This window comes from Rhinopithecus bieti, unplaced genomic scaffold (genome assembly GCF_001698545.2).
Source record: "Rhinopithecus bieti isolate Rb0 unplaced genomic scaffold, ASM169854v2 scaffold_12155, whole genome shotgun sequence".
In the NCBI taxonomy this organism is placed as follows: Eukaryota; Metazoa; Chordata; class Mammalia; order Primates; family Cercopithecidae; genus Rhinopithecus; species Rhinopithecus bieti.
In genome coordinates, this window is record NW_016807423.1 from 3,117,394 (window position 1) to 3,141,203 (window position 23,810).

General features: G+C 47.9%; 1 protein-coding gene across 12 annotated transcripts in view; it reads right to left on the reverse strand.

Annotated features, from left to right (window-relative positions):
• The window catches only part of ST3GAL3 (ST3 beta-galactoside alpha-2,3-sialyltransferase 3), a 243,850-nt gene that overhangs the window by 22,432 nt on the left and 197,608 nt on the right, over nucleotides 1–23,810 (reverse strand). For 8 of the 12 annotated variants that reach the window (XM_017881901.1, XM_017881894.1, XM_017881891.1 and 5 more), the window contains 4 exons: nucleotides 11,860–11,954; nucleotides 7,691–7,754; nucleotides 6,410–6,505; nucleotides 5,948–6,134 (listed from right to left, as the gene is read on the reverse strand). In XM_017881901.1, the coding sequence (XP_017737390.1) occupies nucleotides 5,948–6,134; nucleotides 6,410–6,505; nucleotides 7,691–7,754; nucleotides 11,860–11,954 (442 nt within the window). Of the gene's footprint in view, nucleotides 1–3,620; nucleotides 3,773–4,849; nucleotides 4,935–5,947; nucleotides 6,135–6,409; nucleotides 6,506–7,690; nucleotides 7,755–11,859; nucleotides 11,955–23,810 lie in introns of all 12 variants that reach the window. The other 4 variants (XM_017881899.1, XM_017881900.1, XM_017881898.1 and 1 more) reach the window with 2 other exon arrangements.

The window sequence follows — 23,810 nt, forward strand, 5'->3', positions numbered from 1 at the left end:
GCAGGACGAGGGGGAGGAAGAATGGCAGGAAAGGGAAGAGGAGGAGGGGGAGGAAGAGTGGTAGGATGAGGAACAGGACGAGGGGGAGAAAAAGTGGTGGGAAGAGGAGCAGGAGGAGGAGGAGGAAGAGTGGCGGGGAGGGGGGGAGGGGGGGGGGGGGGAGAGGGGGGAGAAAAGTGGCGGGAAGGGGAGCAGGAGGAGGGGGAGGAAGAGTGGCAGGAAGAGGAGCAGGAGGAGGGGGAGGAAGAGTGGCAGAAAGAGGAGGAAGAGTGGTGGGAAGAGGAGCAGGAAGGGGAGGAAGAGTGGTGGAAAGAAGAGCAGGAGGAGGGAGGGGGAGAGTGGCAGGAATAGGAGCAGGAGGAGGGGAAAGTGGCAGGAAGAGGAACAGGAGGAGGGGAGGAAGAGTAGCAGGAAGAGGAGCAGGAGGAGGGGGAGGGAGAGTGGCGGGAAGAGGAGCAGGAGGGGAGGGGAGGAAGAGTGGTGGGAAGGGGAGCAGGAGGAGGAGAATGACAATGGTAATAATTATGAGGCAGTGACCAAGAGCTTACAGCAGACAGTGAGGAAGAGGAGCTGAGGGAGTTCCCATTCTTGAGCATTTTTATCTGAAGGCAGAGGAGAGTGGTGGAGAATCCTCGAAGAGCTGGTCTCAGAGGCTTGGTGAGAAGCCTGGGCTGGGTGGTGTATGCTGGCTAGGCAGCAGGAGGCCTGCACTGAGTCTCCCAGGACAGAGTCCACACTAAGGCTCTGCATCCCTCTCAGGCTGGGGGAAGTGCAGGGAACAGGTGAAGGTGCAGGTGGACATCATTCAATCCCCATTTGGGCCTGGTCCAATAAGAGGCCTTACATTTGGGGATGTGGCGGCCCCTTCTGCCCTATGGATTAGTCCAGCCCTGCTGCCTTTCACTAGGAGGCTCCTTGTCTCTCCCTCCTCTAGGCCTGGCCTCTGACCCCTGCTTCTGGGTCACCTCCTAGGTCAAGCCCTACAGCCTGACAGAAAAATGCTTTGCTCCCTGGGATAATTGGGCTTTTCTAACAGCAAAATCACCACCAGCGATAAAAAATAAATAAATAAATAAATAAATAAATAGCATTACTATTTGCTATAGACTGAGAACTAAGTTCTCTATGCTAGATGCTTCTAGATTTCATCTTTTCTTTTCTTTTCTTTTTTTTTGAGACGGAGTCTCACTCTGTCGCCCAGGCTGGAGTGCAGTGGCTGGATCTCAGCTCACTGCAAGCTCCACCTCCTGGGTTCATGCCATTCTCCTGCCTCAGCCTCTGGAGTAGCTGGGACTACAGGCGCCCACCACTACGCCCGGCTAGTTTTCGTATTTTAGTAGCGATGGGGTTTCACCGTGTTAGCCAGGATGGTCTCAATCTCCTGACCTCGTCAACCACCCATCTCGGCCTCCCAAAGTGCTGGGATTACAGGCTTGAGCCACCGCGCCCGGCTAGATTTCATCTTATCTAATTTTAAAAATAAGCCTGAAAGATGCACAGCACTCCTCATCTACTGTATCAATGACACTAAATCTGAGGAGGTTAGATTTAGTGCCTAAGGTAGCCCACTAGTAAGTGAGGGTCTAAACTTAAACCCACATCTGTGTAACTCCAAGGCCTAAGTCACTTTCCCCTCTTAAGCCATGTTGTCTCTCTAAAATCAGGGACTTAGTCTCCCTGTGCTTGAATGTGGGGCCCTGGCTGGCCTCTTAGATCCTGCCCTCCTCCCTCTCTTCCCAGGGACTGAAGTACAGCTGGAGGGTAAGTGCTGTGTCAAGGCTGTCCAGGGACCCACTCCCAGCCCTATCCTCTCCCTACTGCTAGGCTGGGACCACCCCACACCCACCCAGCCTAGGCCCCAGGGCCTCAATGAATTGATGACCAGTCAGAGATCCTCAGCAGCGAGGCTGGCTTTCCGGTTTTAGGAGTGGGGAGGAGGAAGAGGAGGCAGCAAAGCGGGTCAGGAGGCAGTTCCCAGGGGCTTCTGTGGCCTGCTGAGGTGCAGTGGGTGAGACTGGCCAAGGCAGGAGGGCAGGGCCTGAGGGATGGGGATGGAAGGCTCTGCCTCTCACCTGTCCTGTCCTCTCCAGACCCCAGGCCTTCGCCCTCTGGACAGTGGATGGGGTGTCTCCAGCCTTCATCCAACACCAGGAAGAGGATGCACAGGCCACAGCATTGGAGGTATTAGGCAGCATGCTCTGACACACCACCCTCATTGTGCCATGCTTGATCCACACAGCACACCTCCAGTTTCCTGAAGGGAGCATGGTCTCTTGGGTCTACACATGCTGTTCCCTTTGCTTCTAATGCCTTTCGCCCACTCACTCCTAACTCTTCCTTCAGGGTCCAGCTCAGGAGTGACTCTTTTGTCCAGGAGGCCTTTTTTTGTCCCCCACCTGCCCCAGAGCTGCCTTAGGCCTTCCTCATCATGGCAGCCTCCACACTGTACTGTTAACTCTAGCTTTGGGACTATCTCTCCCACTAGACTGTGAGCTACTTTGGTTGAGAACAGTGCTTAATTCCTCTTTGTATTCCCAGGGGCCAGTGTAGAGCCTGCAAAGAGAATACCTCATGAACATCTGATAAGTGAGTGAGTGTGTTGGGGAAGACTGCAGAGGCACCTCTGAGAAGACCTGCACCGGAGCTGGAGGCTGCACCCCCATGTCCCTGGCTCCACCCTCTCTCCAAGCCTCAGCTTCCGTGTTGTGCTTGCCCATCCACTGGTGCTCTTCTGAGCTGCCCTGAGCACACAGCCTGCTGGGAACTCCTACACCTGCTTGCTGGCTTGGCCGCGGCTCCTGGGATCTGGGAGACAAAAGGCCTTTTTGTAACCGGTTTGGAGTTATCAGTGCCACTGTCCAGTGAGTCAGGGCCACAAATGATGAAGAGGAGAGTTCTCAGATGCAAGAAAGTAAGACCAGCTCTGGCACAGGCTCTTAGCTCTGGGTTGTTTGGCCATCCTTTCCTACGTCTTCCCCCTTGCCCTGCCCCTTCCCATATCCTATGAGGACTCCTGGGTACTAGAAAGTTATAGGCTTTAAAAGACTCCTCATGTAGTAAGTGGCAGGAAGCAGCTGTGACTAAGGCCTAATTCCTGTTCCAGCCCTGCCCTGCCAGGCCTTGGCTCCAGAACACAGAGCTGCCTCCTGCCAGAATTCTGCAGGTGAGGCTCCAGACAGGTGCAGAGAGTTCTCCAGCAGCCCAGAGGCGGCATGACTGGAAACGTCCCTACAGGAGCAGGATAAGCTGGTGACTAGGACACCAGACAGGAGGGGACCTGGAGAAGCAGCCTCTCTCACATTTTCCTGGGTCTCAGATGCCAGGGAAGTGCGGCAAAGCATGGGTGAGGTCCTGGGAAGGCATTAGCCTTGGGCTTGGGGTGGAGAGGACACTAAAGAAGAGGTCCCTGGGGCAGCCAAAGGGCCTGGGCAGTTCCACTCTGAGAGATGGGGGAGGCGAGGCCACGGGCAACCTGGCATTCCTCTGGCAGCTCACTTTAAAGGTCCAAATTATCTTTCACTTTGGAGCCAAGGAAGGCCCACGGTAATTCAGAGGACTCCTCCCTATCTCTTCTCTCTCCTTCCCACTCACCCCCACCCATCCTGGGGAGCAGTTCTCACCAATGCAAGGCTGGTCCTAGAGCCCCGGGTATGGCCAGGAAAACACAGATGTCAGCAAGAGTGAGCCTGTGCCTGTGCCTCATCCTGCAATGCTGGTACCTTGAATCTGCCTGCTGCCAAGGCCAGTCTGGGCGGAGAGCTCCTCCGTCTTCCTGGGAAAAGCAACGCTCTGCTGTCTGCTTCCTGAGTAGCCTGAGTATAGTGAGTTCTCCGACTCTAGTTGGCTTCCTTCCTTTTCTTCTTTCTTTTTTTTTTTTTTTGAGGCGGAGTCTCACTCTGTCGCCCAGGCTGGAGTGCAGTGGCGCGATCTCGGCTCACTGCAAGCTCCGCCTCCCGGGTTCACGCCATTCTCCTGCCTCAGCCTCCGGAGTAGCTGGGACTACAGGTGCCCGCCACCGCGCCCAGCTAATTTTTTGTATTTTTAGTAGAGACAAGGTTTCACCATGGTCTCGATCTCCTGACGTTGTGATCCGCCCGCCTCGGCCTCCCAAAGTGCTGGGATTACAGGCGTGAGCCACCGCGCCCGGCCCCTTTTCTTCTTTCTTTCCTTACTCCCTTGGATGAATTTTAAGAACCTTGAATTAACTGACCTTGGTGTTCCTGGAAGGAACACGTGATAACATCCACGACAGGCTCTGACCCACCCCTTTGGCCCGGCCTTATTTGAACTGCCTGGCTTCTCCCAGTCTGCCCAGTAGGAAGTAGGAACTGGTGTTTGAGCCAATTCCAGATCATTTATGGTGACTGGGCACTGAAGGGTAAAAACCAATGGGATCAAGCCCTGTCCCTTAGGAGCTCTTGCCCTGAGGGAGGCTGTGACAGAGGAAACGATGTGAAAGGAGGATGGCAGAAGGCCAGGGTGAGACAGGAGCCCTTAGGCTCACTAGGGTTCACCAGGACAGACCCTATTTCCTACCATTCTCCCTTAAAAGTACCTATCTGTGATCCTAATTCTACTGCCCTCAAGGCAAAGAGAGGGACTCTGAAAACACTAGTGTCTCAGTTCCCAGGGTTCTGAAAACAGTAGGGTACTCCTGGAGCCACTGTTATTTACCTGGTCTGTGTGGGCAGTGGGCCTACTTGAAGCTGGGTCTGGCTAAGGCCAAGCGATCACTCTGCTGCCTGGCCCTTTCTTCCCCTTTGGGGAGGCGGACTGGACACCGTGGAGCCCCGGTGCCTCATCCAGTCTGGTTTTGAAATGGATTCCCCTTCCCCACTGTCCCACCTACCTGAATTTCTGGACCTGACTTCTGTCTTCTCTCTTGCTTGCTACCTACTTGACACTGCCTGTACTTGGCCTTGCTTGGGAAAGAGCTGTGGAGTTAAACCAAATTGCACTGAGACCCTACAGGCAAGGGAAGGTGTTCCCACTCCCAACTCTTCTCTAAACCTTCAGAAAGAACAACTAGCTTCTCATTGTAGGCAGAGGGCTGTCTGTCATCATCCTCCTCTAGTAAGAGGCTTGGGTATTAGAAGATGAATGGCCTGAACTCTGCAGTACCCCAGCCCTGGGGCTCCTGGTGACAGCTGGTTGTGGGGGAGTGGACCTGGACAAGTTCACGGATGTCCCTGTAGGCCCAGAGCTGGGAAGTAGAGGTCTCGGGAGGGAACTCAGTGGTGGTCTCCTAAAGAGCAGTTGACCTTACTCTGCCACATAAGCTCCCTAAAGAAATGGGCCCAGAGCCTTACCTGCTTTGAACAGTCAGTGGAACCTGATCATTCCCAATGATCAGACTCAGTGGCAGGTTGGGGATTCAGCTATAGGTCAGTGGTAAAAGTACAAAGTGGAAAGAGACCAGGACTTACAAGCTTGGAAGCTGGCACTCTCAAGTTAAGGGGTCTGCTGTCCCTGCAGAACCCAGGCTGAGAAAGAAGGCAGGGACCCCTAAGACCAGAGTCAGAGAGAACTTACAGAGGAGAAGACGGGGCAAGGGAGGCAGCTACAATGTCAGGGCAGCAGAGTGGGAAGATTGGGAGTGATACAAAGGCTGGCCTGAGAGACAGCGCTTTCCTCGGCCAGGAGATCTAAGGCCAGGGAAGGGTTCCTGGGGCTGCTGGGGTCTGACTACAGAAGGCTAAGGAAGGATCTGCACCTGGGCACCTAGAAGCAGGTAGCAGGTGTCAGGCATATCAGCCCCCAGAGTTTGGCCAGCAACCCTGGCAATCTCCTGACCTTTCTGCCCCTTGGCTGCCATTGGGTGACTTGCAGCTTTGGGTCATTAATGCTTCTTTTGAAGGTTCTTACTCGTTCTTTGCTGCATTCAAGGGGCGGGACTGCTTAGGAGTTGGGGAAGGCCAGGGCAAGAGGTGGTGCCAGGAGAGCTTACCACTCTCTCCTTGTAGACGATATATTTCAACCACTTGAAGTCCTGCCACTTGAAGCCGGCGAGGACAAAGAGAGAATCGCGCTCGTACTGCTCAGGCCGCTGCATGGCGCCCTCGGGGTAGGTGATGCGCAGGGTCGTTTTGCTGCCCACATCCTTCTCAAAGCCTTTCACTGGTGCTGAGTTCAGTCTACAGAGAGCAGGCCCAGTCAGAGCCTGGGTCTGTGTTTGGGAAGGCACCATGACCCCAGAATACCCCAGGCACGGAGAATAGGAGTCCAGGTCACCTGGACCTATTCTCCCCAGGCGCTACCCCTAGTTGTCTGTTCCAAAGCCCTCCAACCCAGGTTCTTGAGGCTTCTGTTGACCTCCAGCCCAACTAGCCAGATAGACAGTTTTCAATGGGCTCAGGGCTAAGGGTTTGGACCAGGACACTCACCCGAGGTGCCATTTTGGGGAGCTCACCTCACCACAATGTCATAGTCGTCAATTCGTGACCCCAGAGACTTGTTGGCAAGAACGCCTCCATTGCCCACGATGATGCAGCGGCGGCAGCGGAGGCTGAGGGGAGAGAGGCGGAGACCTCTGTACAGAGAACTGCCCACCAGGTCTCTTCCCCTGCTCCTTTGGCCCTTGACCCCATGCCCTTGTCCAGGACCAGGCTGGGATAGAGGAAGAAGACCAGTGGGCTTCTGGCAGCATTTCTGAGAGAAGGCTTGAACCATACCATGGGTAGTTGGGCCCTGAGACTCTCCAGCATCTCTAGGCCCTGACACTTCCCCAGGAAAACAGGGCCATGGAAAGGCTTGGGTGCCAGGCCTGGGTAGTGAGGAGGGAGCTCTGGTAAGATGGCATTCTAGGGTAAAGGTTCCCCAAGGGGTAGTGGTGTTTAGGCAGGCTTCAGGGGAGAGGGAAAAGTGGGCCAAGCTTGGGGCTATACCAGGAAAGCAAGAAAAGGGGAACAGGCCAGGGGCGGTGGCTCACGCCTGTAATCCCAGCACTTTGGGAGGCTGAGACGGGTGGATCACAAGGTCAGGAGATCGAGACCATTCTGGCTAACATGGTGAAACCCTGTCTCTACTAAAAATACAAAAAATTAACCGGGCATGGTGGCGGGTGCCTGTAGTCCCAGCTACTCAGGAGGCTGAGGCAGGAGAATGGCGTGAAGTGGGAGGCGGAGCTTGTAGTGAGCCAAGATTGCACCACTGCACTCCAGCCTGGGTGACAGAGCAAGACTCCCTCAAAAAAAAAAAAAAAAAAAAAAAAAGAAAAAAGAAAAAAAAGAAAAGGGGAACAGGACAGGAGGCTCTAAGACTCAAGCAGTCACTAGGGAGCTTACTCATCTTGCTTCTCCCATCCCTGACCCTGGCGCTTTCCACTCTAGGGTCTGTTGGTTTGGGAGCTGTCACTGCCTTCTGGACTTCAGCTTTGCCCCCTTCACCTGCCCCCGCCACCCAGGCCCTCAGTCCATTTGGGCTAGTCCCAGCCCCAGGTGTCCTTCAGTGCTTACCCTCAAACCCTCTGGTAACTGAGGACTGGGATGTCTTGCCAAGTGCTTACAACCCATGGGGGTGCAAGTCAGGTGAGTGGTTCACTTACCTGCTCCAACCCGCCCTGTGTGTGTACTGTATGTGCATGTGTTGGATGTGCTAGAGAAACTGCCTCATGTCCAGGGAGGCCAGCTGGACCTCAACACCTGAACCACCAGGCAGCGGTGGGTAGGAGGCTGCGCAGTGTGTGGCTCACCTGTCCAAGGCAGGGGTCAGGCGGTACTCTTTGGTGGCTGACAAGATGGCTTTGATCAGATTGTCTGCAGACAGAGGAGAGAGGTTTCTGTTACAGGGTCACTTACGTTTCTATAAAATGTTTACAGATAGGCCGGGCGCGATGGCTCACGCCTGTAATCCCAGCACTTTGGGAGGCCGAGGCGGGCAGATCACGAGGTCAGGAGATCGAGACCATCCTGGCTAACACGGTGAAACCCCGTCTGTACTAAAATGCAAAAAATTAGCCGGGCGTGGCAGCAGGCGCCTGTAGTCCCAGCTACTTGGGAGGCTGAGGCAGGAGAATGGCGTGAACCTGGGAGGCGGAGCATGCAGTGAGCCGAGATCACGCCACTGCACTCCAGCCTGGGCGACTGAGCGAAACTCCATATCAAAAAAAAAAAAAAAAAAAAAAAAAAAGTTTACAGGTAATCCTACTGGAAAGCACAAGTTCCTGGGGGCTAGAGTGAAAGTGGAAGTGGAGAGAGCTCTGGACACGAGGATGCTTTGGGCCACTGCCCTGACTTTATTCCTGACAAAGGAAGTGAAGGCGGGAAACAGACAGGCATATCACTGCCAGGAGCCCGTCCCTAACACTGGCACGCAGCTTCTTTCCCAGGCTTCTGGGAGGCTCAACTGGTTTTCTGAGGCTCTGTAGTCAGGCCCCAGGGCATGCATTCCTAGGCAAGGGCCTGGAAGCTGGAGCATGCGGTCTCCCCTGGAATGGGAGTACTTGCTCAGAGCTAGAGACCACCTTGTGCTTATCTCTGTGTTCCCACCCAGCAGATACTAGGAAACGAACAAGGAGACACCCAACAGCTGAAGAGCTCACCACGTGCCTCATTATCTGACATCACCTTTCCCTCACTTTCTCCCTCTCACATTGCCAATCCTGAATCCTGCTCTTTGCCAGGCTGACTTTACCTCCTCACCTCTTTACTCCCTGAGCCTGGCTCTGCCCACCTGCACTCCACTCAGCAAGGACCCCTGTGACTTCTGTGCTCTCAGACCTGTGCCCACTATGTAGACCTCATCTCTTCGGCCTCTCTCTGGCTTTGGCAATGAGGACTGCTCTTCCAAACTGGTATCATGAGCGCACTACAATATAATGTATAGTGAATAGTAAGGGTATTGGCTTTGGAGTCAAATACTGGCTGTGCTCTGTGACCTTACATAAATCATTTCCTTTCTTTGAGCTTTAGTTTCCTCATCTCTAAAATGAAAGTAATTCCTATTTTGTGGAGTTGTTAGGATACAAAATAATGTACATAAAGACCTAAAAATAAAGTAAACTGGTATCACCACAATGGAGAGCATCTTAACAACATCAAATAACCACAAAGATGTGCATACACTAAGATCCTACAACTAGGCTCCTAGGCACGGAGCACTGACAAAGTCACACGCTTGCTCCAGGAGACATGCAAGAGTGTCTGCTGATGAGCTGTTTGTTATAGCAAAAGGTTGGAGGCAAGCTGAATGTCCACCAAAAAAAGAAAAAACAGATTAAATGTAGTGTATGAAATCCTATACAGCCATTAAAAAAAAATCAATGACCTAGAGCTATATGTATCAATATAGATAAATCTCAAAAACATATTCAAAAAAATGAAGAATATACATACACATATACACAAATATATGTACATATAATGACACCATTTGTAAAGTCTAAAGACATGTAAGAGTGGTACTATATTTTTAATGAATATATAAATATGTAGTGAAAATACATAAGGCTGGGTGTGGTAGCTCACACCTGTAATCACAGCACTTTGGGAGGCCAAGGAGGGAGGATTGCTTGAGCTCAGGAGTTTGAGACCAGCTTGGGCAACATGGTTAAACCCTGTTTCTACAAAAAAAATACAAAAATTAATCAGGAGTGCTAGTGTGTGCTTTAGTCCCAGCTACCTGGGGAGCTGAGGTGAGAGGATTGCTTGAGCGTGGGAGTTGAGGCTGCAGTGAGTCGTGTGTGTGCCAGTGCACTCCAGCCTGGGTGACAAAGCAAGACCCTGTCTCAAACATACATAAACAAGGCATAAGAATGCCAACACTGAAGCCAGGATAATGAAGAATAATGGCTTCCTGGGGAAGGAAGAGAATGGAGTGGGAAGGGCTCCACAGAAGCTTTAATTGTATCTCATGTTTTATTTCTTAAGCTGAGTAGAAGGTACATCAATGCTCATTATTCCTAGTATTTTTTGTATGCTTGAAATATTTCTTGTAAAGAAAAGATGTCTCCAAAATTAAAAATAACAAACTTATACTTTTTTAAAGGAGAGGGGTGGAGATGCTGGTAGAGGTAGCTGAGAGGTCATGTTAAGGACTGAGAAGTATCCCTTGGATTTCTCCAGGACACTGAGCAGTTTCACTGGAATGGTGGGGTGGGATGGGCAGGGATGCAGATGTTCTTCAGGAGTAAATGGTGAGAAAGAGGAGGCAGTAGGTGCAGTGAATCCTTCCAGAATGAGGTAGGGAATCCTTCCAGTTGAGTGAGAATGAGGTAGGGAAACAAACCTTTAAGCAATGTTCTACACTAAGTGCCTTCAGATATACCTTATGGTGGGCTTCAGGAAAGGCCACAGATTCCCTCCTTTTCCCACTTCCAATTTCACCTTTAAGGAAGAGCATATTGCTACTAAAATTAGCCAAGGTCAAGGATATGGATTGGGCTTTGTTTTCTAGGAGGAGAACCTCAGCAGAAAGAGTACACATTAGCAGGTGCTCTCTGCTTGCTGGGTGATGGGCTCCATAGCAAATTTCCCTGGCCTTTGTAGCTATCCCTTCTGAGTCTCGAGTGCAGATTTAAGAGAGAAGAGTGGCCTTCTTTGCTGCATGCACCCAGGGAAAAGGTGTTCTTCATATGGTTTAACCCGACCCATTAGATTTGTCCTTGGAGGTCTGAGGTCAAAGCTCCAGTTCAACAGTGCTTTTCCTGGCCACTGTCTTCTTTTCAGGGAGAGGTAGGCTGGCTGAGTAGAGGGTTCAGGTATTCTTGAGTCACCTGGCCAAATGATACCACCCCTTTAGCTGTTATTTTATGTAACTCTGACCACAACTTTACACAGTAGTATAATTCTCTCCATTTAACTGCTGAAGGAACTAAAGCATAGACAGGTAACTTGTCCAGGGTCACAGCTAGTAAAAACGAAGTAAGGGGATCTGATCCCTCTCTGCCTGACCCATAAGTCCAGATTATTTTCCACCACGCCATGAAACAGCACAGAACCTGACAAAGAAGCAGAATTGTTTAACTACTAGGGATGGGAAAGTCTTAAGTTAGGAGGGAGCTGTGTGGGTGAGGTCCCCAAGGCAACAGAAGGGGAGTTTCTAAGAGGGCAGGGGAAAGGTTAGCCTTGGACAGGATAAGGAAGGGTTGGAAGGGAGACGAGGTTGAGGTGAAAAACATCAGGATGGGCTGATAGAGGGGTGTGGGGCACTCCTGGGGGACAGTCTCTTATCTCTCTGGGAATGTCCCTACTATACCTAGTACTCTAGTGTTCCTGTCTATGGCACGCCTTTCCTGTGCTCTCACAGCTCCTTGTACTTCCCTCACCAGAACGCTGCACTCTGAGTATCTGTATCTCTGCTATACTGGAGCTTTTTGAGGAGAGGAACCAAATCTGTCCACTTCACTGTTGTATACTTAGCCCCTGGCAAAGTGGTGGGCTCTGTGTACATATTCCATTAAAGAAGAAGCCGGGCACAGTGGCTCATGCCTATAACCCCAGCACTTTGGGCAGATCATTTGAGTCCAGGAGTCTGAGATCAACCTGGGCAACATGATAAAACCCTGTCTCTACTAAAAATACAAAGAAAAAATTAGCCAGGCATGGTGGTGCGTGCCTATGGTCCCAGCTACCCAGGAGGCTGAGGTAGGAGGATCTTAAAGGTGGTGGAGATTGCATGAGCTGAGATCATGCCACTGCACTTTAGCCTGGGAGACAGAGCAAGGCTCTAACTAAAAAAAAAAAAAAAAAAAAAAAAAAAAAAAAAAGTGAAAAAAGGAAGGGAAAAAGGTAGAGATTTGTTGAGAGTAGAGGAAGGGTGGATTCTTAGCATGGGGACTTCGAGGATTGTAGCCTTGTCCTGAAGGATATGGAGACAGTCGTGGGGGTGAGATGTTAATGTAGGTCAGGGTTCCCAACATACCTTGACCTTTGATCCCAAAAGGCGGCACAAACTCCCGGATTCTAGCCCACTTGCGAAAGGAGTCATCCAGGAACATGGGTGCTGGCTTGGAGAACCTGGAATATAACAGGACTGTTGAGGATCACAAAAACGCAACAGGCTGGAGTCCTGATGGCACTTCTGTGCGTCCGTCTTGGCTAAGGATCGTCTGGAAGCCCCCTCTGATTCCGGCATACCCCCCTCCGCCCAGCCTGTTCACTGGGTTTCTGTTGAGGGGTTTGACAGATCTTGTTCAGTGGAGCCTGAGTCTGAGGGAGTAGGCCTGGTCAGTCTTTATTTGGCCAGCTGTAGGAGTGGAGAGACAAGATTTGCTCAGCAAACATCAATTTCTCAGAGCTAGAAGCTCTCTGGAAGGTTGTGCAGGCATCCATCAAATAGTCACTGCTGCCCACACTGTTCCTGCAATCTGGGAACACAGAGATGAGACACTGTCCAGTTGAGCAGAAATATATCCAAAAATACAACCAGTACATGGAGACAGATTTTGGAGAGAATTCTGGGAGGTGGACCACCCACAGTGAGGAAGAAGGAGAATTCATGGTGAGAGGACAAAGCAGGTTAAAAGCTATAGGAGACAGAAGTTCAGTAGGGAAGAGAAAGAAAAAGCAGAGTCCTAGGAGGCAATGCCAAGGGGAAAGGTTTCAGACCAGTAGAAATTTGAGTGCATTTGCTGGTGGAGAGAAAGAAAGAGAGGAGGCTAAATTCCTGGGGAAGTGAGGAAGGATCCAGAGCTTCACGGGAAGGGTTGATCTGGGCCTGGAGGGGAGATGGGGAGAAAGGTGAGAGAAGGAGTGTGAAGTGATGCTGAGCTCGGGGGAAAGAACAGGCAAGTCTTACTCTTCTTGGAATGGGCAGGGAGGGGACAGGCTTGGGGAGGAGGAGACGAAGTCTGAAGGGAGGCAAAGGGAAGTGAGGAAGAGGGAGAAGGTGCAGCAGGAATTGAGCTCTTCAGAGATGACTGGAGAGCACAACTTCACATGGGCCCTAGCACCCTGCTTTGAGGCCACTTTCAGGGGACCTGGCAGCCCCAAAGATGGCCAGTCCCTGATCATCCACTGTGTGCTGAGAACTCTGCCATGCAGCCTGCTCAGGACCTTCCTGGCCATAAATGAATGTTGGGAGGCCTGGGCCTCCGTGGCTCTGTCTCGTTATTTCTAACTCACCCTGAATCAGCCACTGAATAACTGCAGGCTGCAAGGGTGGCCCTCCAAGCCCAGAAGCAACCACAGCATGGATTTCTCATCCCTATCATCACTAACACCATTATAACCAGCAGTCCCAGGAGCAACAGTATCAGTTATCACTCAGAGGTCTGGTATTATTAGAGATTTTGACATGAACTTGAAAAAGGCAGAAAACTCTGAATCCTGCTCCCTCCCCCATCACTCTTGCTAGGAAGATGTCAACACTTGGGAGCTCGGAGCCGGGTCCCAGCAACTAAGTCAGTGCACTCCCCCTAGCATCCCATGTAAAAGGGTAATGCATATTTCTTGTGCCAAGTATATAAAATCTAAGTAAATTAATATATTTGATGTTTTGCCAGAGACTCTGAGGATCCTGGTCATGGTCTATGTGTAATATCAAAGCAAACATGGTCCCTGGATAAGCCTGCACCAAGAACCTCTTTTTCTGTGTCAGGACTGAGCTTATAAAATTTCTGGAAAGTTTCTCTCAGAGTCAAGCTTGGACAGGATTTTATCTGCTTTCCAATATGTACTAGATGTCATATGCTAATAAAATATGCCTAAGATCTAGCCAAATGATCTTGACTTTTTTTTTTTTTCCCTTTTCCTCTCTCTCCTTTCTTCTTATTCAGACGACTGGAAAGTTTGGTAAGTTTTACTTTTAAAAACACCTCACTTTTTGTGCAACCTGTAACATATTAATTTTGGAAAAAAATATAGACAAGCACACATGCAAAATAAAAACACCCATAATTGTACAACACAGAGATAATTAACCTTATGGTATACATCCAAACTGATTTTCCTTTTCCCATATTACTTTGTAGACTGCTTTGTAGACTTTCTCCTACTAGACAGAGACTGTAGTCCCAGCTATCTGGGAGGCTGAGGCGGGAGGATCACTTGAGCTCAGGAGGTTGAGGCTGCAGTAAGGTGAGATCACACCACTGCACTCCAGCCTGGGTGATAGTGTGAGACCTTGCCTCAAAAAAAAAAAAAAAAAAAAAAAAAAAAATTATTGATCAAGATTGGGTTCAGGCTGGGCGCAGTGGCTCGTGCCTCCAATCCCAGCACTTTGGGAGGCCAAGGCAGGCGGATCACCTGAGGTCAGGAGTTTGAGACCAGCCTGGCTAACATGGCGAAACCCCGTCCCTACTAAAAATACAAAAATTAGCCAGGCTTGGTGGGGATGCTGGTAGTCCCAGCGACTTGGGAGGTTGAGGCAGGAGAGTCGCTTGAACCCAGGAGGTAGAGGTTGCAGTGAGCCAAGATCACGCCAACTGTTCTCCAGCCTGGGCGACAGAGCAAGACTCCATCTCAAATTTTAAAAAAAGACTAGGTTCAAGTGTTCTTGGCCAAAACTGATAAAGTTCTCAGTGGCTCTGCACAGAATGCTTGTAGCAGCCACTGAGGATCATCACCTAGATCCATCCTTTCCTTAGGAGATGCTACAATACTTCTATAAACTTTCTCTTGTAACTCTTTGGTTGCAGTCCTACAGAAAAGATGAGATAAAATGCTTAATTTTTCCCCTTACTTACCCATTTGCAGAATAATGAGCTGATTCCTTAGCACCCTCCAAAGATGATTAATGAGGCTTTTTTACATTTTAATCATTAGGAATTCAGACATTTTCATGTATTTGATATATGTCAATCTACTGTAATTTCTGTAACCATTATTATGTATTTATTTATTATTATTATTATTTTTTGAGATGGAGTTTCACTCTTGTTGCCCAGGCTGGAGTGCAATGGTGCGATCTCGGCTCACTACAGCCTCTGCCTCCTGGGTTCAAGTGATTGTCCTGCCTCAGCCTCCCGAGTAGCTGGGATTACAGGTACCCATCATCATGCCCGGCTAATTCTGTATTTTAAGTGGAGATGGGGTTTCACCATGTTGGTCAGGCTGATCCACCCACCTTGGCCTCCCAAGGCGTGAGCCACTGAGCCCAGCCAATCATTATTTTTTGATGCTCAGATTATCCCATCTTTGGCCAGTGGAGTCTTTTCAATTTGGCTCCTGAATCTTCTGGACACATCCCAGTAACCTTTGATAATGTCCTGGTTTTCTTGTATGAAGAGATGTTTGCGGCTGATCTTGTACATTTCTTGCCCCGACTTGGAATCAGTCATTTTCCCAAGGAACCCTGGTTCCTTTCAACTGGTAATGGTATTTACAGATCACCATCAGAGTAGTTAGGGAAGCTCATGTTATTATGGGTTAGTCATTATTTCCAGGCCGGTCAAAACTAGGACATACGCATATTTCCTAGTCCTATGTATGTAGGTTATTTGTCCTGTAGAGTGACCCATATTCCATATTTTCCCAGTTACATTCAGATATTGTTGAGCATGTTCACTTGTCCCATATATATCTGTTACCCAGGCTGGAGTGCAGTGGCGTGAACACAGCTCACTGTAACCTCAAACTCCTGGGCTCAAATGATCCTCCCACCTCAGCCTCCCAAGTAGCTAGGACTACAGACATCCATCCCCATAGCCAGCTAAGTTCTCATTTTATTTTTAATTTTGGTAGTGATGAAGTCTTGCTATGTTGCCCAGGGTGGTCTTGAACTCCTGGGCTTATGTGATCCTCCTGCCTCAGGCTCCCAAAGTGCTGGGATTATAGGCGTGAGCCACCATGCTCAGCCTCAAACACTTTCCACTTCGTCTCTCTCTTTTATTAGGCCTTTGGCTTTGGATTTTCTTTCTGTAGCTGCTCTTTCTATTCCTTGAATGATTCAACCAGCTCTCCTCTAACACTTCTGCTAGTTGGGTGCATCTCTTTGCAAAGGGAACTCATTTTTTCCTCCAGTGTATATATTTTTAAACTTTTCATTACGGAAAATTTCACATATAAAAAAGCAGAAAAAATAGTACAGTCAACCCTGCCACCCCCATCACCCAGATTCAGCAATTTTCAATCATGGTCAATTTTATTTCTTTAATACCCCATCCACTTTCTTTCTATACTATTTTGAAAATTCCCAGAAATTATGCCATTTCATCCACAGAATATTTCAGCATTATTTTCTAAAAGGACACCTTAAAACGTAAACCATACCTAAACAACCTTTCTTAAAGCATTATCACACCTAAAATTTTGACTATAATATTTTTTTTGAGACAGGCTCTTGCTCCATTGCCCAGGCTAGAGTACAGTGGTGTGATCTGTGTTTACTACAGCCTCAAACTCTTGCACTCAAGCATTCCTTCCACCTCAGCCTCCTGCGTAGCTAGGACTACAGGCATGAGCCACCACACCTGACTGATTTTTTATTTTTTGTAGAGATGGAGTCTCACTATATTGCTCAGGGTGGGAATTAATTTTTTGAGGAAAAGACTACATCATTCATTTGTAACTAGTATTTCCAATACAAAATTAGGATTATAAGATTTGTATTTATCTTCTTTTTCTTTTTAAAAATAGCTTTATTGATATATAATTCACATAGCAAACAACTGTTTACCTACTATATTTGACTTTATATTTGTATCTCTTTTAAGCTGACATCCGTGTTTCCAGTGACATTAACACAATTACTTTTTTTGCTTGATCCTAACATATACATATAGAAAATGTATATAATGGTTTCAGAAAAACAATACCAGTATACTACTAACACTATCATTACTAGAAACAATTTAAGGTTTCTTTGCAGTTCTTTTTGCCTTAGGCTATACCCCACTAGAAGAACAAATTACTTTGCATTTGCCAGTTGAAATAATTCCGCTGAGTTTAATTCATCAATGACATGATACATAGTTAGGTTCATTTGTTTCATTCCGCTTTTGCTTTCAAGGGAGAGCTTTTCCCTCATTTTAATTGATTTTGTTTAATGATGATATAGAGTTTTGCATAGTTACACAATTAAATCCACAAACAAAATATATTCAAAGAAGTCTAGCTTTCATCTCTGTCAGCCTGTTACATCTAGTCCCACACAGTATTCATTTTTATTAGTTTTATTGTATCCTTTTTGTTTTTTTGATATAAGTAAATAAATGATACGCGCGCGAGCGTGTGTGTGTGTGTGTGTGTGTGTGTGTGTATTCCTGTTCCCTTCTTTATTCACTAAAAAGGTAACATAGTATACATACTGTTTTGTCTATTTTTCTTTTTTTACTAAACAATATATCCTGGTGAGCATTCCATTACAATTATATACTGGATAATACTTCACGATTGATTATGTACCTTATTTTATTCAATCAATCTCCTGGGTTGTTTCCAGTCTTTTGTAAAGTAAGTTCTACTAGTAGTGATTACAACGAATAACTTAATGCATATGTCTTTTCTACTTGCCAATGTATCTTTGAAATAGATTCCTAAAAGTGGGTTTGCTAGATCAAAGGGAAAGTGTGTATCTTTAATTTTGCTCCGTACTGCTAAACTCCCCTCCACAGGGATTGTGCCATTTTGCAATACCCACCAGTGGTGTATGAAAGTGCCACTCCCCCACAACCCCTGCAACCTCACCAAGAGTACACTGTCAAACGTGTTGATTTTGTTAGTCTGATAGAAAAAAACAGCATTTCGCTGTCATCTTAATTTGCATTTCTTTTGTTCTGAGTGGAATTTAGCATTATTTCATATATGGAAGGGCCATTTGCAGTTCTTTTCTATTTTTTCCTTCTCTTTTAAAAGTTCTTTATATATTTAATATATAAACTCTCTGAGATACAGTTACAAATATTTCCCCTTGTTTGTTTATCTATTTACTTGGGTTATGGTGTTTTCTTCCCCCCGCCCCTCATTTTGCAAAATATTTTATTTTTTCTCAAAGCAGGAGGCAGAAAGTTGCTGCTATGGTCATTCTTGGCCTCCCACACAATAGGTTTTGTTGTTGTTGTTGTTGTTATTTTAAGTCAAATTTATCAGTCGCTCCCCTATTGCTTCTGGAGTTTAAGTCATAGGAAAGTTTTCCTCATCCCCAGGTTATAGAGAAATTCATCCATACTTTTTTAATGCTTATGTGTTGTCATGTTTTACATTTAAATCTCTGGTCTATTTTGGTTGGTGTAAAGACCAGATCCAATTTTATCTAGTTCCATAGGACTAACAAAGGCCTCTCTTTACCTGTTCTAAGACTATCCTGTGGTTTTCTTCACCTTTTCTTAGGAGATTTGCATGCTTGTTTTAATTCCTGGTTTTCCCTCCTTGTATCATTGATTGCAGCCGCATGGATTCAAGGACTGTTCCCTCAACATGTCCTGTGCTGTGCTCTAGCCTCTTCCTCCTCCTCCTCCTCTTCTTGGCCACAGGCATGCTTTCATGGTGATGGGGAGATCAGGTTTCAAGTTGGGAACAAGGACTCGGAACACTACGTTCTTGTTACCCTAGAACTCCTAGACAGGACAGTGGGCCGGGCGCGGTGGCTCAAGCCTGTAATCCCAGCACTTCACTTTGGGAGGCGAGACGGGCGGCAAATCACAAGGTCAGGAAGATTCGAGACCGATCCTGGCTAACACGATGAAAACCGCGTCTCTACCCTCAAATACAAAAACTAGCCAGGTGGAGCGTGGCGAGCGCCTGTAGTCCGCAGCTACATTCGGGAGGCTCGAGGCAGGAGAATGGCGTGACGCTGGGGGGTGGCGGAGCTTGCAGTGAGCTGAGATCACGGCCAGCTGCACGCTCCAGCCTGGGACAGAACAGAGCGAGACTGCCCGTCTCAAAAAAAGAGAGAGAAGAAGGGAAAAAAAAAGAAAGGACAGTGGTGGATGTGGAATTTCTAACAATCACAGCCAGCACCTTAACTTTCCCTAACATCATCCTCACCTCCATCACTACATCACCATCACTTTTATTACCAAGTTTCAACTGATCATCTACCAACTCTGCCATATTCACTCAAGGTTTCAGCATCTGTCTCATATTCTATGCAAACCCAATACTTGCTCAATTATTTTCAGAAACTTCAATGCCTACAACTCTGGCCTCGAAGATGACTTACTCGACTCCAGTGACCTCCTCATCTTCACTCCACGTCAGCCACTCAGTTCCACAGCCACATTCTGAAACTCTTCATCACTTTTAAAATATTAATCTCCGATACTCTCTGAATACAATTTCTTCATGTTCTATTTTCTCTTTCTCTCCTTTGTTTTCTTCACTCCAAACCCACTTGATTTCTATACATACTTCTAGTCTATTATCTCTCTTGGCTAGATCCCATCCATCTCCTCAATCTCACTCTTGCCAGGGGCCTATACCCCTTGGTTCCACTGTCCTTTTGTCTTACACATTAGGCAAAATCCAACCAAAGATTGATCTACTCTTACACTGTTGTACCTTTTATATTCGAGGGGCTGCGAGAACAAACACACATATACACTAAAGTGCACTGATGCCACCACAAATTTATGAGGCATTAGGTTCTCAACTTTGCTCAGCAGCTATTCCAAACATTCTCTACTCTCCATAAACTCTATCCTTTTCCAACTCTCTTTAGGCAGGTGTCTTTTCTCTCACTTCACAGAAAAACCAAGACCATCAGATAGGAACTCTCTCAGTTTCTGGCTTCCTTACCCACAAATCTATCAGTCCCTTTACCTATTCTTAAATTTGGCCTCCTTACAAGACATGGTCCCATGACACCAAAGCAGATCTTTCTATCATGCTATGGGTTCCATCTCTGTTTCTCTTTATGCACACAATAAGGCTCAGGTCTCTCCCCTGTAAAAACAAACAAACGAACAAACAAATTCGACAAAGTTTCCTGGCCATATACCCACTTTAGCTACCAGCTTCTCTTTCATCCCTTCATGGCAAAAGTACTAGGAAGAACAGTGGATATTCTGTCTCCACTTCTTCATCTCCTAGTCACCCTCCTATCTAATGCAATCTAGATTTTACTCCCCTGGGACTACTGTTACATACTCCCAGCCCAGCACTATTTGCAGACATGTCTGTCTTCATGCATTTACACATGCATTATCTCAGCCTGAAATGTGCACCTCTGCTCTATTTCCCAACCATTTTCCTTCTCTATTTGTCTGGAAAAAATGCATACTTATTCTTAAAAAAGTTTTTAATAGGTACATAATAATTGTACATATTTATGGAGTATAAAGTGATGCTGTGATACATATAATGTATTGTGATCCAGTCAGGGTAATTAGCATATTCATCATCTCAAACATTTATCATTTCTTATTTATTTATTTTTAGACAAGAGTCTTGCTCTGCTGCCCAGGCTGGAGTGCAGTGGCGCGATCTTGGCTCACTGCAACCTACACGCCTCCCAGGTTCAAGTGATTCTCCTGCCTCAGCCTTCCGAGTAGCTGGAACTACAGGTGTGCACCACCACGCCCAGCTAATTTTTGTATTTTCAGTAGAGACAGGGTTTCACCATGTTGGCCAGGCTGGTTTTGAACTCCTGACCTCAGGTGATCTGCCTGCCTCAGCCTCCCAAAGTGTTGGGATGACAGGCATGAGCCACTGTGCCCGGCCAACATTTATCATTTCTTTGTGTTGAGAACATTCAATATCTTCCTTCTAGCTATTTGAAACTATATATTATTGCTAACTACAATCATCCTAGAGTGCCATGGAATGCTAGAATTTATTCCTCCTATCTAGCTGTGATTTTGTATAATTTAACAACTCTCCCTATTTCTCCCTTCCCAGCCTCTGGCATCCTCTGTTCTGTTTCATTCTTATTAAGTTGAAAGACTACTTCTCTGGACAGTCTCCCCTGACTCCCCCAGGGAGGCTTGCACTCTTCCTCCAGTGTTCCCACTGCACTTTGTTCAACCCTTGTGAGGTGGCTAGGCGCCTGCAGAGGCCTTGGAAACTGGGCTGGGGCCCATAAACAACAGGAAATGTGGGGGTGGGGTGATGGTAGATGGTGTGTGTGTGTGTGTTAATTACGCAGGTGGCTTAGCCTCATGCTATATGCCTGGAACAGAATCCAGGGGCTTCCGTCCAGACCAGTGTGCCAGTCTGGGGGCCTGGCCAGGGTGGAGGTGGCCCTTAAGGTGTAGAATGACTGGTCAGACTAGCGGGGGTATGGGACGCCTGACCTACTTGCCCTGGCCTAGGGGGTAGCAGGGCAGGGTGGGGCAGGCTCCAAAAGACAGGCCCCAGCCCGCCAGCCCTGCCAGCACCCCGGCACGCGAGGCGGCCTCAGGATCAGGTTTCAGCAGGGTGTGTGTGAGTGCGTGAGAAGGACCGGGGAAAGGAGGAGACGCAAGTTGCACTGGAACTTGCCAATCCTTTCTCCTTAGATTCCACAGCCTAGTAGTTTGGGGGTTCTGGGCCCTAGGAGAGTACATGCTGAGTGTGGATCTGACCCCCATGTCTCTCACAGCATAGGTGGAACCTCAGGAGCCAGGAGGCTGCCCTGCTCACAGACCTGTAGACTGAAAGAGGACTATGATTAGGCATAAGGGTCAGGCTAACCAGCCAGGAAGGGCAACCTGGGGCCCTCCTAAGAGATCTTCCAGCTTATTTAATGCTCAAAAATGTGGCTTAGGTGCAGCGTAGAAAGTGAATGTCCTCAACTCTGGTTCATCAACCTAAACCATGTTCTAAGGCTCGGAATATTAAGCCTGTACCCACAGACTGGCACGAAAGTTGACTGGTCTTATTAAGGAGAGAGGCGAGGAAGTAGTTATCTGTGGGCACCAGCAGATCCAGGGTAGGGTCTTCCCCCTAGTTCCTACCAACCCAACTGAAAGAAGTGCTTCCAGATATGGGTTTGCTGGATTAGGGTAACAGATGGCTTCAGCTTGCCATCTGTGCCTGGTTGGTTGCGTGGTCAGCCTTTTAGCCACTTCTCCCAATGAGTTTGATGAGTGCAAGCAGCCCATGAGACAAAAGGAAGGCAGAGCCCAGCAATGAGTTCTTAGACCAGGGACCACAGCACATCAGTCCATTAGATTCAACCACAGGCCTTGGCTCCCACAAGGTGAGACTGTCATCCAACAGGATGAAGTGAAATCCCATAGATCCACCTTCCTAGAACCTTCTCTGAGTAGTGGTGGGATAGACATAACGCAGGGAGATAGGTGTTCTAGAGTCTACATTGTCTTGCTTGGGATCTAACCGCTGTAGCCCCACCATAAACGGCCATGCACAGGAAGAGCCTGGTGTATGTCTAAGCAAGTAACGCAAACACTTTCTAAATGCCCTGTCAAATATATGTCTTGCTGAGTTCCCCTTGCTGACCACTTGAATGAATCCCATGGGAGATGGGTCCTATGGGAGAGCAGGAGTCGAAGGAGAAAGGATGGTATGTTTAAGAGCAGGTGGGCATCATATGTCCTGAGAGAGGCAGCTCAGAGATAAAGAGACAAACATCAGGTGCCAACCAACAAGTACTATTTCAAGCCTGTTCAGGAAGCTCTTCTTGCTTCCACATCTTACATGGGACTAGATGGAGCTGGAAAACACAGCCCCATCCAACAACTGCTTGCCTACTCAGTGCTAGGTCCTGTGCTGAGTACGAGCTCGGAACCTAAAGGTAAATTAGCCTTGGTCCTTTCCTCAAGAAGCTAGTGGTAGAGACAGGTAGAGAAATAATCATAAGAAAATATATGTCCACATTCTACATTCTGGAATAGCATCCTACATTTTGGTATGAAGGTCACTGACCAACTTGAGGGTATAGGAAAGACTTCTCAAAGGAGATAATGGCAAAGCTGAGCTAAACCTTGAAAGACAAGTAAATAAATGTTGAGAAGGGTAGTTGTAAGACAAAAGCACAGAAGAGAAGAGAACCATAAGTAACTGTCCCTTCAAGATAAGAAGAGAGAATGCAGAGGCTGGAGGAGGGAAGCAGCCCCCACCAAGGGCAGAGGCAAAGGCTTCAGCCTGGCACCCTCCCCACCCTGCACCCTTGTGACTCTGCCCTCTAGTTCCACCCAGGCAGGTGGAGCAACGTGTGAGGAAGAATGAGTGGGCAAGTGCATTCTGACTAGGTGTAAACAAAGCAGCTGAAACAAAGCAAATACTGCACAGAAGGAAAAGGCCAGGCAGGGCGTGCATCAGCACTGCAGGGCCAGCCTGGTGCCTGAGGCTGTGTCAGGACCAATTTCAAGCTGGATCATCACTGGTATTTTCAGGCACTCAGTTCATGCTCTTTCTTGTTGGCATGTTGCAGTGGATATCCACATCGCTTCCTGTCTTCTACAATAGCATCCCACTTTTCATTCCCTATGCTCCTGGTTCGGCTGATTCCCGCCACTGCTACTGGGATTGGCACATGTCCAGGCTGACCAACCAGGAGACCCCTTCCTAAGTGGCTCAAGAATGGGCACCTGGCCAGGCATGGTGGCTCATGCCTATAATCCCAGCACTTTAGAAGGCTGAGGTGGGAGGACTGTTTGAGCCTAGGAGTTTGAGACCAGCCTAGGCAACAGAGTGAGACCCTGTCACTATGGAAAAAAAAAATTGAAAAATTTAGCCAGGCATCGTAGTGCACGCCTGTAGTCCCAGTTACTTGGGAGGCTGAGGCAGGAGGACCGCTCGAGCCTGGAAGGGTCGAGGCTGCAGTGAGCTATGATCTTGCCACCGTACTCCAGCCTGGACAACAGAGTGAGAGCCTGTCTCAAAACTAAATAAATAAATAAATGAATAAATAAATAAATAAACAAATAAAAGAATCGTCAGTTGACATAAGTGCTACACACCATGGTCTTCTCTGAGATTTCATATTTGGACGCTGGGGGCTGTGGGAGTCTCTTTTTTTCTCTAAGATAGTGAGCTATACAAACCATGCAA